This window comes from Hyperolius riggenbachi, chromosome 8, assembly GCF_040937935.1.
Source record: "Hyperolius riggenbachi isolate aHypRig1 chromosome 8, aHypRig1.pri, whole genome shotgun sequence".
Taxonomy (NCBI): domain Eukaryota; kingdom Metazoa; phylum Chordata; class Amphibia; order Anura; family Hyperoliidae; genus Hyperolius; species Hyperolius riggenbachi.
In genome coordinates this window covers 39,447,534-39,467,196 of record NC_090653.1, presented here as the reverse complement: position 1 = coordinate 39,467,196, position 19,663 = coordinate 39,447,534, and the positions used below count along the sequence as shown (strand labels likewise).

The following is a 19,663-nucleotide window of genomic DNA, read 5'->3' as shown; positions in this document are numbered from 1 at the left end:
AGCCGGCACTTTGCCAGCCGCGTGTGCTGCCCGATCGCCGCCGCTCTGCGGCGATTCGCCGCGAGCAGCGGCGAAAGAGGGTCCCCCCAGCCGCCTGAGCCCTGCGCAGCCGGAACAAAAAGTTCCGGCCAGCGCTAAGGGCTGGATCGGATGCGTCTGACGTCAGGACGTCGGCTGACGTCCATGACGTCACTCCGCTCGTCGCTATGGCGACGGTGTAAGCAAAACAAGGAAGGCCGCTCATTGCGGCCTTCCTTGTTTATTCTGGGCGCCGGAGGCGATCGGAAGAACGCCTCCGGAGCGCCCTCTAGTGGGCTTTCATGCAGCCAACTTTCAGTTGGCTGCATGAAATAGTTTTTTTTTAATTTAAAAAAAACCCTCCCGCAGCCTCCCTGGCGATCTTATCAGAACGCCAGGGTGGTTAAATTCTGAAGGGAGCGGGCCAAAAACAGCCAATCACATTTGTTTAATTTCAATGGTAAAATGCAACTTATTGATGCCAAAGACCCCAAAGCTCATAAACTTGGTCATTAAGTGACTGTATGTCAAGATTAGAAATAGTGGGCGGAGCCAAAAACAACTAACTTTTTACATGGGGAAATGTAAACTGCAGCTTTTCTTACACTGTTAATGGCAGGGTTCTCAAACTTCACACAGTTGGTCACTGGGTGACTAGGATTAATATTCGGTAGGTGGAGCCTACAAGAGCCTCAAAATTCACCTATTGATTTTCAAGGGAATATTGAAACTGCAGCCATTCTCACACTGTTAATAGCAGAGGCCTCAAACCTGCTACAGTCGGTCGTTAAGTGTTTGGGGTTCAAATTCAGTAAAGGGGCAGAGCCAAAAACAGCCAGATTTCTTTGCTGGATAAACTGCTTCCATTAGCACAATTTTGATGCCAGGAACCCAAAAGCTCACAAACTTGGTCATTGAGTAGTGACTGTGTGTCAAGGTTACAAAAAGTGGGTGGAGTTAAAAACAGACTTTTCTGGGAAATTGTAAACTGCAGCCCTTCTTCACTGTTAATGGCAGGGTTCTCAAACTTAGCATAGCTGGTTACTGGGTGACTGGGATTAATATTCAGAAAAGTGGGTGGAGCCTAAAAATGCCAATCAAAAATCACATGTCACTTTTCAAGGAGAATATTAAAATTGCTGCCATTCTTGCACTGTTAAAGAGGAGCTGTTAGGTATAACGCCGCATCTACACACGTAGATGCGGCCGCGATGCTCCTTATCAATCGAGCCGCTGATGCGGCTCGATTGATAAGATCCGACAGGACGGATCTTAGCACCGCCGATTCCCTGCTCGCTCCCCGCGAGGGGACAATGGCAGGGAATTGAGCGGCAGATAAGCGGCGCGGCGCGGGGACGAGCGGGAATCGAGCGGGTATTGATTCCTGCGCACTTCTTACACTGTTTATTTCAGGGTTCCCAATCTTTGCCCAGATGGTCACTGAGTGACGGGAATCGAGCGGGTATTGATTCCCGCGCACGCGCGCCGAGCGGGGACGCGGCGGGCACGCGCGGGGACGCGGAAGAGGCGATCCGGCGGCTAATCGATCCGCCGGATCGCCACAATCTCTCCCTGTGTAGACGGGGCTTAAGGTCTCAGAGAAAAAAGACACATATATCAGTAGCTAAATATTGGCTGTACTTACATTACATATGCATTTCACTGTCCACGTTTGGATTTCACAGAATTTTTATATAGTATTTGCAGAGAATGATGCACCTGACAGCTCATGGCAGGTTCCATGTTTGTCTGTCTCCTATGAAGCCAAATGTGTCGTCATGTCCTCCCTGCTTCCTGATGATTCCACTCACACAAAAGATCCGTAATGGAAAACACTACTGTGCAGTGAATATTGATTAGCCATGTGGCTAGGAACAATAGCGGACTCCTGCAGTGTACTCTGCCCGGAGATTTTTCAGTGCTACACTGTTGTAACATTGTAACATGAGCCTGTACTTTCTCACTAGCAGCCGAGAGGAGGACCCAAGCAGCCCCAGAATGCTTTGCAGTATGGTATGCGGCCTGTCGTCCTTTTAAGAGCTTGGGTCTAACAGCCTTGCAGTTCAGCACACATCAAAAGTAAGAGAGATTTTTAACTTCAGTATTGCCTTTTTGGCTTCCTTCTAAACTGTTTAACACAGGAGAACAGAGGTTTAAATTAGCTTTTGCAGCCTGACAGTTACTCTTTAATGGCACAAATCTCAAGTCTGGTACAGTTGTTCATTGGGTCACTGAGGTTCAAATTCAGAAAAGGGGACAGAGCCACAAACAGTGAATCAGATTTGTTTCATTTAATGGGAAAATACAAATTATTGATGCCAAGGACCCCAAAACTCACAAACTTGGGCATTGAGTAGTGACTTTGTGTCCAGGTTACAAAAAGTGGGCGGAGCCAAAAACAAATTTCACTGGGAAAGTGTAAACTGCAGCACTTCTTACACAGGGTTCCCAATCTTTGCCCAGATGGTCACTGAGTGACTGAGATTAATATTCAGGGAAGTGGGTGGAGCCTATACTAGCCAATTAAAATTCACCTGTTGATTTTCGAGGGGAATATTTAAATTGCTGCCATTTTTACACTGTTAATAGCAGATGGCTCAAACCTGCTACAGTTGGTCATTGGGTGACTGGGGTTCAAATGCTGGAGAGGGGCGGAGCCACAAACAGCCTATCTGATTTGTTTAATTTCTATGGGAATATACAAATTATTGATGCCAAGGACCCCAAAGCTCACAAACTTGGTCATTGAGTGTTTGTGTGTTAGGGTTAGAAAGCGGGCGGAGCCAACACAAGTCAAATACATACCCAGGCAACACCGGGTCATCAGTGGGTGGAGACGAATACAAATTTCACTGGGAAAATGTAAACTGCAGCCATACTGTTAATGGCAGGGTTTTTAAACTTTGCACAGTTGGTCACTGGGTGACCGGGATTAATATTCAGAAAAGTGGGTGGAGCCTACAAAAGTGAATGAAACTTCACCTGTTGCTTTTCAAGGGGAATATTTACTTGCTACTATTCTTGAACGGTTAATGGCACAGGCCTCAAACCTGGTACAGTTGGTTATTGGGTGACTGGGGTTCAAATTCAGAAAAGGGGGTGGAGCCACACACAGCCAATGAGATTTGTTTTGTTTCAATGCAGATTATTGATACCAAAGACCGCAAAGCTCACAAACCTGGTCAGTGAGTAATTGTGTGTTAGGGTTAGAAAAAGTAGGCGGAGCCAACACCAGCCAAATACATACCCGGGCAACGCCGGACAATAAGCTAGTTAAATAATAAATGCAGTAACAGTTACCCCGGACACCAGAAAATAACCGCAATGGGCAACATGTCAGCACAAAATAAACGCAATGCGGGCAACATGTCAGTATAAAATAAATGCAATGCGGGCAACATGTCAGTACAAAAGAAATGCAATGCGGGCAAACATTTCACCAGAAAATTAACGCAATGCGGGCAAACATTTCACCAGAAAAGAAACGCAATGCGGGCAAACATTTCACTAGAAAAGAAACGCATTGCGGGCAAACATTTCACCAGAAAATTAACGCAATGCAGGCAAACATTTCACCAGAAAAGAAACGCATGCGGACAAACATTTCACGTGGAAAAAAAAACGCAATGCGGGCAAACATTTCACCAGAAAAGAAACGCAGTGCGGGCAAACATTTCACCAGAAAAGAAACGCAATGCGGGCAAACATTTCACCAGAAAAGAAACGCAATGCGGGCAAACATTTCACCAGAAAAGAAACACAATGCGGGCAAACATTTCACCAGAAAAGAAACGCAATGCGGGCAAACATTTCACCAGAAAAGAAACGCATGCGGGCAAACATTTCACCTGGAAAAAAAAACCGCAATGCGGGCAAACATTTCACCAGAAAAGAAACGCAATGCAATGCGGGCAAACATTTCACCAGAAAAGAAACGCAATGCAGGCAAACATTTCACCAGAAAAGAAACCCAATGCGGGCATACATTTCACCAGAAAAGAAACGCATGTGGGCAAACATATCACCTGGAAAAAAAAACGCAATGCGGGCAAACATTTCACCAGAAAATTAACGCAATGCGGGCAAACATTTCACCAGAAAAGAAACGCAATGCGGGCAAACATTTCACCTGGAAAAAAAACGCAATGCGGGCAAACATTTCACCAGAAAAGAAACGCAATGCGGGCAAACATTTCACCAAAAAAGAAACACAATGCGGGCAAACATATCACCAGAAAAGAAGCGGAATGCGGGCAAACATATCACCAGAAAAGAAGCGGAATGCGGGCAAACATTTCACCAGAAAAAAAACGCAATGCGGGCAAACATTTCACCAGAAAAGAAACGCAATGCGGGCAAACATTTCACCTGAAAAAAAAAAAACGCAATGCGGGCAAACATTTCACCAGAAAAGAAACGCAATGCTGGCAAACATTTCACCTGGAAAAAAAAACGCAATGCGGGCAAACATTTCACCTGAAAAAGAAAGCATTTACTCACCTTGCAGAAGTTTCCGGCCTCTGGCGCGCTGCTCCCGGGACTCTGAAGTCCCGCGCTGACAGGCAGAGCAGGGCTACGGCAAGATGGCGCCCGAAGCCCTGTACTGGAGACAAATAGTCTCCAGTACAGGGCTTCGGCAGCCATCTTGCCGTAGCCCTGCTCGCCTGCCGGTGTCGGAACAGACACCGGAAGAGGAGGCTGGAGTGGGGCTGCGGGCATGAGGAGAGTGGCCAGAGTCCCGAGGCCGGGACGTTTCGCTGCTGAAAGCGGGACGTTTCCCGGGACCTCATGCAGCCTGGGACAGCGGACCCCGAATCCAGGACGCGTCCCGGGCAATCCGGGACGTCTGGTCACTCTAACATAGCATAAGTACCAGGATGTAAACATAAACACAATTAGCATACTTAAATGGAGGGTACAGTTAGTGAAATGACTATTATTATTATCAGTGGTGTAGCAATAGGGGATGCAGAGATTGTGACTGCACTGGGGCCCTCCCTCAACCTGCAGTGTTAGCTCTTTATTGATCCTGTGCTGATAATGATCACTTCTATAGATGCAATGAATAGTAGTAATCATTCACAAACTGTCCCCCATTCTCTTCTGGAACCCACTACAAATCGCTATCGCTAATCACAATCGCTAGTGGTTTGGAAAAGATTTCATGAGCGATTTTGGTAGTGTTTTTAAAAAGTGTCAGCTTTTTGCCAGCGGTTGTGTAGCGATTAGCGATTTTATTTCTGATTGGACCTTTCAATTAATTACATTTTTTTTACAGTGTGCAGTAATTTCAAAACGCTTGCAAAATCGTGCAGGTTTTGATGAACGATTACACCAGCGTTTATATACTTTACATTGCAGAAACGCTAACCGCGAAAAATGCTTCATGTCTTGCGTTTTGCGATTTGGAAATAGGAATCGCTCCAGTGGAATTTGGCCCATCGATTAACATTAGCTGAGGGTTTAGGGAAATCACTAGCGGTTTGAATCGCTCCCTAAACGCTCAGAAATTGCTCCAGTGGGTTCTAGCCCTGACACTGTGGTTGTCCTTGGCAGGTTTTGGTGCCGTATCAATTGTTATGTATAGAGTGCTTGGGGGGGCCCAATGTAACACTTGCACTGGGGCCCATAGCTCCTTAGCTACACAACATAGCTCCTTAACACCAACATATTATGCAGCACTGGACAGTAACTCTGTAAAGTACTGTGTGTCCCTATCCTTTAATGTTTTGAATAAAGCTTTTACATTATATCTTGTATCACTGTACGGATCTCCCCTCCTCCTATATATGGATGTTGACAAGCTGACCTTGTTCCTGTACTTGTTCAGGGCCTATGGCTAAATGTATTAGAGGTAGATGACCAGCAGGAAAGCCAGGCAATCTGCATTGTTTAAAAGGAAAAAATGTCAGCCTCCATCAGGAGCACCTGGTCCCCGAGGCCAACCAGGCGTTTGCCTGGGAAGCTGTGCAGAAGTGCTCCCCCCACCAGATTGTGTGCCCCCGGGTGGTGAATTGCCTTGCTGTGCCAATTCACTCTCCACAGCCTTCAGCTCACCTCAGAGGGAGATTCCAAGAAACTGGCTGCAGGCAGATCATTGGGGGAGCTGTGCGCTGGGAGGAGTCTGCAGCAGGTGAGTAAATGCTTTTTTTTACAGGCTTACATTATTTTCTGGTGAAACGCTGCCCACACTACGATTATTTTCTGGTGAATCATTGCTGCATTACCATTATTTTCTGGTGAAATATTGCCGCATTACAATTATTTTCTGGTGAAACATTGCAACATTACAATTATTTTTTGGTGAAACATTGCTGCATTATGATTATTTTATGGTGAAACATTGCTGCATTACCATTATTTTCTGGTGAAACATTGCTGCATTACCATTATTTTCTAGTGAAACATTGCCGCATTACAATTATTTTCTGGTGAAACGCTTCCCCATTACGATTATTTTATTTGAAACATTGCCACATTACAATTATTTTATGGTGAAACATTGCTGCGTTATGATTATTTTCATGGGGGAGGGGGCACAGGTTTTCTCACCTGGAGTGACAAAATGGCTAGAGGTGCCCCTGGCTTCCATATTTTTTTCAGTTTCAGTGTCCTTTAACCACTTTACCCTCATAGGTGCGGATATCTCCGTCCCTTTTTCCATCCTTTCACCCCCAGGGATGGAGATATCCACACCTCCCACTGCTGCCCGCGCTCCGGCTCGCTTGTGCGCGCGCTCCTGCTCTCGTGCACGCCGCCACCCACTCGCCTGCAGATCAATGAACAGGAAAAACCGTTCCCGTTTGTTGATCTAAGCCTCCGCAATGATCCGCTGCTTCTATGAGAAGCAGCGCGATCATTGTGAAAAAAAAGTTTCCCAGCCTCATAGCACTTCCTGCAAGCATCCTTCTGACGCTTGCAGGTCGCATAAACAAAAAGTTACTGTGGCCATCTTGTGGCTAAATAGTAAAACTACACCCTTAAGCATTTTTCATATTCAAATACATTAGTTTTACACACAAAAAATTAACTCATTACCTCCCACACTCACCCAATTTTTTTTTTTTTTTTTTTGTAATTAAAAAAATTAAAATTACAATTTTAAAAAAAATACATAAATAGTTACCTTAGGGACTGAACTTTTTAAATATTTATGTCAAGAGGGTATAACACTGTTACTTTATAAACTATGGGCTTGTAATTAGGGATGGACGCAAAACTGAAAACAATGCACCTTTATTTCCAAATAAAATGTTGGCGCCAAACATTGTGATAGGGACATAATTTAAACAGTTGTATAACCGGGACACATGGGCAAATAAATTTAATGGGTTTTAATTACAGTAGCATGCATTATTTAAAAACTATAATGGCCAAAAACTGAAAAATAATGAATTTTTTCCCACATTGTTTTCCTATTTTCCCATTAAAACACATTTAGAATAAAATAATTCTTGGCATAATGTGCCACCTAAAGAAAGTCTAAGTGGTGGCGAAAAAAACAAGATATAGTTCATTTCATTACGATAAGTAATAATAAAGTTATAGATGAATGAATGGGAGGAGCGCTGAAAGGTGAAAATTGCTCTGGTGCTCAAGGGGTAAAATCCCTCAGTTGTGAAGTGGTTAAAGTACACTTGCATGCAAAAAAAATAAAGAACTCTGAATCCACATGATCACAAATGGCACTTACTTATCGGATATACATCAGATTCTTCCTTCCAGCCTGTAAATGACAAAATACGCAAAATTAGAGGGAGAAAATGTCATTATCACCATCAAATATCACAACAAAGCCTTCTTGTCAGCCTGTCTCTCTGAGATTCTCACCTTCATTCCTCTTCGCCAGAAAGCCACAGAAGCAGACAGTCATGGCAATGACAATCATAACCAAGACGAAGATAATTATACTGTATGTTTTTATTCTTTCTGAAGGACAAGAAAGAGAGAAACAAATTACAGGAGAGAAAAGAAGGAACATTTGTAAAGAAAGTTGTATAAAAATAACTGTAAATTTTAAAGGGGGACGTTGTGGAGCTGCGTTATAAACTTTTAGTGCGATTCACAGTGCGATGTTAGCGTCGTATTGTAACGTGTATCGTTATGGTAACGCACGGCTTGCTGTGTGTTACCTCTAAATGCACACGTTACCAGGTACAGGAAAGCATACTTTTCATTGCCTGTATGCTTCACTGTATGCGACAGTAACGCAGCATTAATGTACTTTACCAACTTTTTTCAACGTTGCGTTGTAATGCTGTGTTGTGACGTTAACGTCGCATCACAACGTAATGTCCCACTGTGAATGCAACCATATTGAATATTTCAATTCAATTTTAAATCCCTTTTCCTCTCGGCTTTGCAAGATGAATACATTCAGCCTTTTGAACCCTTTTCTACGGACCGCATTCCAATCAGAACATCGAATCAACACTGCAGGGAATTACCTAACAATTATAGCCATGGATGCCCTTCAATGCAAGGAAAGCATCCAAGCCCTCTTTAACCACTTGCCGACCGCACACTCATACCGTGCGGCGGCAAAGTGGTAGCTGGAGGACCAGCGACGCAGATCTGCGTCGCCTGGTGCCTCCCTAATTAATCAGGAAAGGCCACTCGCGCGAGCGGCCATTTCCTGTCAGATCGCGGAGCGGGTCTCCGTGAATAGCCTGCGAGCCGCTGATCGCGGCTCGCAGATTAAATGTAAACGCAGGAGACATTTGTCTCCTTTGTTTACATTGTACGGCGCTGCTGCGCAGCAGCGCCGTAAGGCAGATCGGCGATCCCCGGCCAATCAGCGGCCGGGGATCGCCGCCATGTGACAGAGGACGTCCTGTCACTGGCTGCACAGGACGGATAGCGTCCTGTGCAGCCCGATCACCGGGGGGACAGGTAGGAGAGGGAGAGGGGGGGGGGGGATGTCGCCACGGAGGGGGGCTTTGAGGTGCCCCCCCCCCGCAACATGCCACCAGCAGGAGCGATCAGACCCCCCCAGCACATCATCCCCATAGGGGGGAAAAAAGGGGGGCGATCTGATCGCTCTGCATGCCAGCTGATCTGTGCTGGGGGCTGCAGAGCACACCCAGCACAGATCACAAAAATCAGCGCTGTTCCTTAAAGGGGGGTAAAGGGTGGGTCCTCAAGTGGTTAAATGCAGATATAGAGTTTACCATAACTACTTCCTGACGTAAGATGTACCAGATTTTAACCACTCTTTCTAAATAGATGGCAAAAACTATTTCCTCCATACGCAGAACATGTCTCCTTGTCTGTTGTTCAAGCCTAGGGATGAAAATCTCAACTGCCAAGCTTTTGTATTGCCCTCCGATGTATTTATAAATGTTAATCAGGTCACCTCTCAGTTGTCTTTTCTCCAAGCTTAATAAGCCCAGTTTGTCCAATCTTTCTTTGTAAGTGAGATGTTCCATCCCTCTGATCAATCTAGTTGCCCGTCTTTGTACCCGTTCTAGAAGGTCAATGTCCTTTCTATAGTGTGGTGTCCAAAACTGTATCCCATACTCCAGATGTGGCCTCACAAGTGGTTTATACAGACGAAATAGTACACTAGCATTTCCAGATTTTATTTCCCATTTTATGCATCCCAGTATTTAATTTGTTTTAGCTGCTGCTTAGCATTAGACATTTATTTATTTATTGTATTTCTAAAGCGCCAACATATTACGCAGCGCTGCAACATATTACGTCTGTCTCCTACAGTGATGCTGTCCAATCACGCTCTCGCAGTACTTCCTGCGAGAGCGTGATTGGACAGCGTCACTACAGGAGTGTTGCATTGTGTAGGGGTAGCTGCAGCCAACCTGATTGCATTGTGTGGGGGTATCTGCAGCCAACCTGATTGCATTGTGTGGGGGTATCTGCAGCCAACCTGATTGCATTGTGTGGGGGTATCTGCAGCCAACCTGATTGCATTGTGTGGGGGTATCTGCAGCCAACCTGTTTGCATTTTGTGGGAGTATCTGCAGCTAACCTGTTTGCATTTTGTGGGGGTATCTGCAGCCAACCTGATTGCATTTTGTGGGGGTATCTGCCGCCAACCTGATTGCATTGTGTGGGGGTATCTGCAGCCAACCTGATTGCATTGTGTGGGGGTATCTGCAGCCAACCTGATTGCATTGTGTGTGGGTATCTGCAGCCAACCTGATTGCATTGTGTGTGGGTATCTGCAGCCAACCTGATTGCATTGTGTGGGGGTATGTGCAGCCAACCTGATTGCATAGTGTGAGGTTATCTGCAGCCAACCTGATTGCATTTTGTGGGGGCATCTGTCGGCAACCTGATTGCATTTTGTGGGGGCATCTGTCGGCAACCTGATTGCATTTTGTGGGGGCATCTGTCGGCAACCTGATTGCATTTTGTGGGGGTATCTGCTGCCATTTGACTACTTTATGAATTATCATGAGGCATGTAACTACTTGAATATTTTATTTAAAATGTATCTGGTCAGACCTAATCTCTGTGAATAACGCCGCTACTTATTTTGTGTTTTGTATTTATTTTTTTTAAGTCTGCCCATGACTCATCATGACCACGCCGATGTTCCAGTGCGTGGTGACACCCATTTAGTTTCGCTGCGTCGCTGCGCGCGCCACATTTAGACATATCCCTATTGGAGACTGTCCTCAGAATTGCTCAAAATCTATTCCCTACCATAAAGTCATGCAAAACTTCTAGAGTACATGTGTATGTGAGCCGAAAATGGGGGGGGGGGGGGGGGAGGAGAGGGGGGCGGGCCCCAGGCTGAAACTTCCTTGGTGGGCTCTTGGTGTCCCAGTCCGACCCTGGTTGTACGGCCCTGCAGCGAGGGCTTAAAACTGCAGTGGCCTATTTTGTGAAAAATGGCCTGGTCTTTAGGGGAGTTTAAGCCCGTAGTCTTGAAAGGTTACGTCCAGGCAGTTTAAAAAAAATCAAAATCCACTTACCTGAGGATTCCTCCAGCCCCTTCCAGGACTGCACTGCGCAGGCACAGTAGTTCTGTGCCTGCGCAGTACAGTCCTGATGATGTCAGCCAGACCACATGACCCGTGCGGTGGAGTGCACAAGAAGCCAACCTGTCAGCCGACCTGGCAAGGTCGGCTTCTGCAGCGGAGGACACCAGGAGCACCCGCAGCTGCGGCGAGGGCACAGGATGGCTTCCAGGGGCTGAAGGAAGCCCCAGGTAAGTGGATTTTAATTTTTTAAACTGCCTAGACGTATCCTTTAAGTGGTTAACTTGACAAATGTATTATTTTCAGATGTTACTATGAGGTCTCTTTCCCATCAGGACGTTGCGTTTTAGGGGACGTTAAGGTCACATGGTGGTGTTGGAGGAGGACGCCAGAGTGAGCCGCGCTGTGCGGCTGTTGGTGCGCCTTTGATACTCTGCGGGGACCACGTGATCGGAACACTCCGCATCACATGGTCCCGCCAGCCAATCAGCGGCCACTCTAGGAAGAAAACACTGCAGTGCAGTGAATATTAATTAGCCATGTGGCTAAGCGTCCTAGCGGACTCTCCCCTCCTCCTCTCCTGCAAAAATAAAATACATTACTGAGCATGTGCACACAGTCTAACAACGCACAGCATGCTGCACTTTGATTAAACGTGCAGCGTTACAATGTAACGCAACATGTGCACTGCGAACAGCCCATTGAGTTTTCATTACTGTCAGCCTGAAGGTAAACTAATGATCATAGAAAAGGGCGTGTATGATTAAAGGCCAGTGTTCCATCTAACTAGCATACATTGACAGAATAGCATACATTTAAAGTGATATACCCCTTGTTAGTAGAATCAGTGTCCCCTTGCCCGCTCGCTTCGCTCGCTGGGCTGCGGGCTCGGTCCTCGCTTCGCTCGGTCAACTATTTATTCTAACTCTATGTCCACTTGGATAGTGGAGATTGCACATCAGCACACAGGCAGCTAACTGAGGTTGAAAAGGTTAATGCTGCTGATGGGTATTATGGGGTTAATGTATGCCCTGCATGACTTTGCACATGCTCAGTAGCATTTGTATGCTATTCTGTCGGGTATGCTAAAATGTTGGAACACCGGTGTTAATTAACTCTTTGAGGTATAAATGACTAAGGGTGTGAAGCGGACTGATTAGAAGTGTGACGGGACGGGTCTTAAAGTGTACCTGTTTCTTATCTCAAAGATATTGTTAGTCGGATATTACTCATACTTTAGGTATCCATGAATGATTTTTATTTTTTTAGATATAGCCCCAACATAGAGTCAGAGTTTTTTCATTGACCATAAAAAGACTTTGGTTATTTGTTATTAGACAGCTGAGATACAGAATACCATAAAAATTCAAATTTGCTTTAGATGAACAGAAAATAAAGTATTATCTCCTCTTTTCACTGCAGGAGCAGGAGCACTTACTGTCCTTTTCATCCTCTTCTGGAATCTCTATGTCTTCAGAAACTTTCCGCCATACTATCTGATCGTCTGTCTCCCAGCATTGTCTGTGCCGCGTCCCCTTTGTCTTGGGAGTCACAGGCCCGATGTCCCCATCTGCTGTGTCTGCCTGCAGGGCTGCCAGATACTGCTCTGTCAGCCCCTCCCACAGGAGGGTGCTGGGCGGTGTCACTTCAGGCTGCAGATCTGTCACACTGTCTGCAAAGGACGGGAAGGTGAGGGAAAGACAGTTATAGACTTCACAATGCAACTTCAACAAGTAAAGACTCGACGCCATGCCAGCAGGACAGGTTCTAACTATAATGGAGTCCCTGGGCAAAAGTAACCTGGGGCCTCCCTGACACTCACCCCTCCTTAGTATAGTAGTCAGATGTGCCCTTAATGCCCCCCACACCTAAGACACATACAAAATTATGGAGGCAGTTGGGACAGGAAGACACTCACCTCCTTCGAGTTCCTTGTGCTGGAATCCCATCTGTCTACTCTGTACCATTGCTACCCTGCACTTCCTGCTCCTCACAACAGGCACTAGAGCCCAAATGGATAGGCAGGAAGTGCAGAGCACCAACACTAAAGAGAAGACAGAGGGACCTGCAAGGCCTGGAACCAGGGCCGGTTCTAGACAGGCACATATAAGGGGGCAGACAGAAATTTGCAGGGGGCATACAAAAAAACCCCAGCGCCGCGCCGAAAAATGGGCGTGGTCATGCAGCAGACCATGGGCGTGGTCATGGGTGGGCCAAATATACATGACTTTAGCAGTGTCGTTAAAGGTCTGCTGGGATAGTTTGAGCTCTGCTGTAGTGTATCCCCCAAAAATATATGTGATCTGACAGCATTTCACCAAAAATACACTGCCAAGTTGCTGATGTATGGCACCCTTAAAGCAAACCAGAGATGATTGATACTGTTTTATACATACCCAGGTCTTCCTCCAGCCCCATGCACACAGATTGCTCCCACGCCGCCGTCCTCCGCTGCCTGCAGCTCCGGTATTGGGTCACGTTAGTTCAGCCAGTCTGCGCAAGAGGAACTGCGCTCTTTATGTATCTCTCCAGCGACCACCGGAGAGATACGTAGAGGGCACACTTCTCTTGCGTAGACTGGCAGAACTAACGGGACCCAATACCGCAGCAGCAGGCAGCGGAGGACGGCAGCGTGAGAGCGATCTGTGCGCATGGGGCTGGAGGAAGCCCCAGGTATGTATGCAACACTGTCAATCATCTCTGGTACACTTTAAGACATTCTTAATAGGAGACCAGCAGCAGCTACAAATGATTAAATTAGGATACACAACGCTTAAGAAGCTAGGACAGGCAGTGAAAGAGTTAATAAAAGGAAATGCAGGCTGAAGTGAGCAGAGCAGATAAAAGAGCAGAGTGCAGGTCAGTCAGTGAGACTGAATAGTGAAAGGAAGGGGGGTGAGCCATTACACAGGGTATATCTGACCTCTGTGCAGATTGTTCCTGCTCCCTGAGCTGCAGATAGGAATCAGTTATTAATAAAAGAGTATCCCCTGCCCACCAATCATCACAGTAATGTGGGCACAGGTCCTCAGGTCAGTGTGGGAGGTCAGGGGGACTCGTACACTATACACAACATAGCGTCCATCAGCAGCACACAGGCACAGTCTGACAGGCTGTGTCCTGTGTATGCAGGGAGCTGGGCGGCTGGGACTGGAGACATAAATCACTTGCCTCTTTTCCTTCATGTCTCCCCAGCACGCCCATCGCTCTCATTCAGATACAGATACAGATACTTGTGGTAGTGTTGTCCGGATCATGAACGATTCGGATCTTTGATCCGAATCTATTTTGTGAGTCGAATCATCCGAATCATCAAAATGAGTGATTCGGATTGCAAAAGGGGTGGGGCCAGGAGCGACACGCCCCCTCTCAGCGGGCAGCGGGGTCCTGGAAGCAGAGCAGAGATGGATCGCTCTGTTGGAGGGGAGCCAGGGACAGGTAGATGAGAAAGAGGGGACATGGGTGCCACTGCCAGATGTGTAGAGCACACATACTGGCTATAATGCTGATTATATGCTGCCTGTTAATGCTGATTATATGCTGCCTGTTCCGTAGTTGTGCACAGTGAACACATTGGAAGATTTTGCCTCAGCACAGCTCAGTAACTTTGCAGGCACTGTGATTGCAGCGTAATATGATCCTCCTGCACTCGGCACTAAACAGCTGCATTTATCTTCTGGGAATGCTTTGGGGAATGCTTTCTTTCACTGTGCGACATTTGCTTTCAAAGTACACAAATGAGCATATAGGTGAAATATATGTAAAGCATATGACTGCAGCATGTGGGTATTGTGTGCAAACATTTCTGCTCTCTGCTCGTCCCTCCTCCCTTCTCTGTCCACTCCCTGCCCTCTGTCCATCTTCTCCCCTTCTCTGTGTGTCCACCCCCCTCCCCTTCTCCTGTCTACAGCAGGGAAAGACCTGTCCTGCTATTCATTTCACATAATTTAGTAAGGTTGTGGCAGACACTTGGGGGTCCCTATGGATGTCGGGGCCCTGGGTCAATTTTCCCCTTTGCCCAACTGTTAGCACCAGCCCTGCATGCCGGTGTAATGTCTGATTGCGCTGCCCGGAAGCTCCCTTCCACACTGAGTAGCACGCATGCTCAGTGTGAAGTTAATGATGCTGCTGGAGATAAAATACGAAATATCTCCGCTCCCACACCTCTTACACTCCCCAAATTTTCAGGGCAGGGAGGGGACCCCCCGAACGACCTCTATGCCAAATTTCAGCCCCCGAGACCCGCTGGTTCAGGAGATAGATTAGAGAAATCTATCTCGGGAACCAGCGGGTCTCGGGGGCTGCAATTTAGCATAGAGGTCGTTCGGGGGGGGCCCTCCCTACCCTGAAAATTTGGGGAGTGTAAGAGGTGTGGGAGCGGAGATATTTAGTATTTTACCTCCAGCAGCATCATTCTATAGGAAATGTGGCCGCACAGACTCCAACTGCGCATGCGGGGCAGCGCAAATCCACAGGCAGCGTAATCAGACACAACACCTGGACTAGATCTGCAGCGACTGTGGATAGGGCCAGCGGTAATCACAGTGTTAGACCTTGTCCAATACTTTGGTCTAAAGGGGCTGATGGTGTGCAGTGGCGGTGGCCATGTTTTCCTGTCTCAGACTATGACTGACAATGGGCGTGAACTGGAAAATTCCAATGTCAGATCTAGCCCAGCATGAAGTCAGGTTATGTAGATTAAAGTGTCTGACAAAGTCCAGCACTTTAATCCCATCTGGCACCACGCTGCACTTCGTAAAAACATAATTATGCTGGCATGCGTGCAGTGCAGCAGAACTACAGCGTGTGAACTGGTTGCTGACCCCGCCCCCCGCTAATGCCGCATTGCCCACTCGCTCTAGTGCGAGGAGGTACAGACCCTAATGGATCCCTAATGCAGAATACACAGGGATCACCCAGAGTGCTAAATTGGATTGGAAAGGGTTAAACATGTTATGTTGCAGAGAAGTTATGTACAATACAGTCTCGTTATAGTAAACTCCAAGGGACTAGGAAAAGTGGTTTACTAAGTCAGAAGTTTACTGTATCAGAAATTGTTCTAGAAATGGCCCGGCATGCCCTGGTACATTCTCTGCTGCAAAGGACCAACTACAAACCTGCTGTTAGTATCGTGCACTGCCTGCACAAAGCAGCTCTTCTGCAATGTAGTGTGTCCTTTATGTGAGTTGGCAGGACTCTACAGGAAAGAAGGGGTCATTGGCGAGGAAGTTTAAGGCGTTTTCTCAAAACAATGGGAAGAAGCTTCCTAAACTTTGCAACGTTCTGCGCTAAGAGCAGTATTTGAAGAACACACACAACTAGTAAGGAAAGACAATATAAAGGATTTATCTAAATTATTATGTGCTGTAGCAGAAGACAGCAGAAGCGCACAGACATGTATATGGGGGGGGGGGGGGGGAGGAGGGGGAATTGGCAGAACACTCACCGCAGCTTGTTCCCACAATACAGATTATGATGATAATAGACACAATTGCTCCTTGTATCCCCATGGCGCTCTTCATGCTGAGTGAAATGGTGCCAGCAATGTCTTGTGTCTATGTTCTGTAGCAGACAGGAAGAACGTCAATTATTTATTTATTTATTTATTTATTTTATTTTGCAACATTTAAAGGAAGCCTGTAATGAGTTAAAAAAGAAAGAGTTTCACTCGTTGTGCCTGCCAGAGCGGGGGGGGGGGGGGGGGGGAGTACACCAGGGGACATGGAGGAGAGGGATGACACCAGGGAACATGGGGGGATGACATCATAAACACAGGGGAGAGAAAAGGAGGACACCGGGGACATTAAAGATTGGGGGGGGGGGGGAGAACACGGGGACAAGGGAACAGAAAAGACACAGGAACAGAGGAGACAGAGGAGGACAAAGGGAGAGAGGAGGACACAGGATGGTCAGAGAAGGACTCAAAAGGGAAATAATTGGGGGGAGGATTGAGGGGAGAAGAACCACAAGATGCCCCTGCACCATGGATGCACCAGGGTTAGTATATTTTTTTCCCCTGGTTTTTGACCTCTAAACCTAGGTGTGTCTTATAGTCTGAAGCGTCTTACAGTCTGAAAAATATGGTACATATCATATCCACATACCAGTACATACTACACTATATTGGGCTCTCAGTGTCTCTATTCTGTGTTTCTTCACACTAGTGAAGAAACGGACCGTTCCACGGGGGATGGGGGCATGCCACGATGCAAATCTAGAGACGGGAACTCGGGAAGGTGAGGGTGCAGCAGCCGGGCGGGTGGGTGAGGGAGGCTTAATACACACCAAATCTTCCGTAGCAGCCGGCGGTAGAGGCTTCTGTCTTCTTCCGCATCATGTGACTACATGACGCGTCATGTGACTAAGAGGAAGCCTCTACCGCCGGCTGCTGCAGAAGATTAGGTATGTATTTGCTGAGTGAAAACGGATCAGATCAATTGTTGATCAGATCCGTTTTCACTATGTGAACGGGCCACGGACTGAGCCATCCGGATGCGGTGAAGCGGAGACCGGATCCGCTCACCGGATCCGTTTGGCACGAAACGCAGATGTGAACCGAGCCTAATAGGTAAAACAAATGCTAAATAATGCATGCTCAAAAAAAAAAAATCAATCATGTTAGGTGGTTCATTTTTAACAAATAAATCCAATAGAGACCTGCGAGGATGCACTGCGGCACTTTTCTGGAAGTTATAGGGCAGTGATGGCTAACCTTGGCTAACCTACAGCTGTGACCAAACTACAAATCCCATAATGCCTCTGCCTCCCTGAGTTATGCTTAGAGCTGTCAGAGTTTTACAATGCCTCGTGGGACTTGTAGTTCCACCACAGCTGGAGTGCCAAGGTTAGCCATCACTGTTATAGGGTAACAGCTTTCTGGAATTCTATCTCTTTTACAATCTACAAAATGTTTCATGTGTTGTCTCATTCTTGGAGATATTTCCACGCTTCCTGTTTGAACAGGAAGTGACAACATTTCTAACGGATGGAGAACAGAACAGTAGTAAAAATTCTCAAGAGATATTGGCTCATATCCTTTTAACTTTTTTTTCCCAAAGAGATGCTTTCAAACCTTAATACCAATAAAAGAACTTTATAGCTTCTACCATTTAAAAACAAAATACTTAGAATGAGTTGGAGGCTGGGTTCACCGTGGGACGTTGCATTGTGTTCACTTTTTAACAGGAACAAAATGCAATGGAACAAAAAAGTCATTTCGCACATTACAGTCATGTTGCATTGCATACAGTGAAGCACACAGTCAATGAAAAATATCCTTCACTATACCTGTTAAGGCGTGAGTGCATGTTCACACTTTATACTGCAAGGCTACCGCCACACTGTGAACATAGATTTATCATTCATAGATTTATCATTGCAGACTGTCTTTCAGTGTTGAAATGCCTCCATTACATCACACAATAACGTTCCACTGTAAGCCGAGCCTCATATTACTGTCTTACCTACTTGTCAGTACTTTTTCAATTGATACGTGCTAAAAAGTTTCTTTTTTGATGACATGAAAAATTATTAATTCTAGAAGAAAACGCAGATTTTTTTTTTTTGGGGGGGGGGGGGGGTTGTAAGGGCCATAACCTCTTTACAAGCTATCCAAAGCTAAAATACTTTACTTAAATTATTTTTTGGCTAGGGATGGTCAACAAGATGCAAATAATTATTTAGAATTCTGTAGCAGCAGCATTTGATTGGTCTGTTTTCAAGCTACATACATTTGCATAAACTTAAAGGGACTCCGAGCAGTAAATAAATACAAAATCAGAACTTACCTGGGGCTTTCTCCACCCCATCGTAGGTCGGGAGGTCCCTCAGTGTCCCTCTGGCTCCTCTCCCAGGGCCTGGCCAGAAATGGCTCCCGGCGACACTGGGCCCGAGTGTCGGGCTCCTTCTTCCTGAAAGGTGACATCAGTCGTCACCACGCCGGCCACCTCGCATCATCACGGTGGCCGGCGTGACAGTACCGCGCATGCGCGGTTTAATCGTGCATGCGCAGTACTGTCACACCGGCCGCCATGATGACGTCACCTTTCAGGAAGAAAGAAACCCCCTAGAGAGCAGGCGGAGCTGGGCGACAAAGGGGGCATGACCTGGTTGGGGGCTGGTGACCTCCCTGCTGGACAGGATAGGGCAGGGGGGTCAAGGTGACAAATTAGGGAGGGCACGGGAACAACAAAAAGAAGAGGAGAGGAAGCTGTACTTCCTCTTGAGATCCAGCAACTGAAGAACAACACATCGCCCAGGGAGCTGCTCACCTTCAGGCCAATTAGTCAGGCTGACTGCACGCACGCACGCATCTTACGGTAGGCACACGGGGGTGTTTAATATAGGGATCAGCCATGCTCCAGGAGGCACTGCGTGCCCTCATGGAGAAGGTCAGGGCGGGGGCAGAATCAGGGGGGATGCAGTGGGTACAGGCCCAAATGGCTCACCTGGGCAGTAGTCCTCTTGGGGGGCAGCCACAGACCAGCCACCGCCGGCGAAAGGCTCCAGCAAGGTTCTCTCCTGACGAGCCTGGGACCTTGGCAACACGTCCAGCTTCCCGGCCTAAGAAGCCGCGCTCGGTCCCACAGAGCGGGGGCCTCTCCGTCCCCGCCAGCCGAGACACCTCAAGGCGAGGTGCACAGTGTCTGCCCGCCCTCCGCTGACAAGGCTCCGGCCGCCGGGAAAAAAAAAAGGGCCGG

General features: G+C 47.0%; 1 protein-coding gene across 1 annotated transcript in view; it reads right to left on the bottom strand.

Annotated features, from left to right (window-relative positions):
• Positions 1–19,663, bottom strand: part of LOC137528091 (uncharacterized) — a 50,154-nt gene that overhangs the window by 23,246 nt on the left and 7,245 nt on the right. Inside the window, exons 2-5 of the mRNA XM_068249354.1 lie at positions 16,411–16,526; positions 12,403–12,636; positions 7,849–7,947; positions 7,712–7,744 (exon numbers count right to left, since the gene is read on the bottom strand). Coding sequence (XP_068105455.1) covers positions 7,712–7,744; positions 7,849–7,947; positions 12,403–12,636; positions 16,411–16,486 — 442 coding nt within the window. The 5' untranslated portion in view covers positions 16,487–16,526. The remainder of the gene's footprint in view (positions 1–7,711; positions 7,745–7,848; positions 7,948–12,402; positions 12,637–16,410; positions 16,527–19,663) is intronic.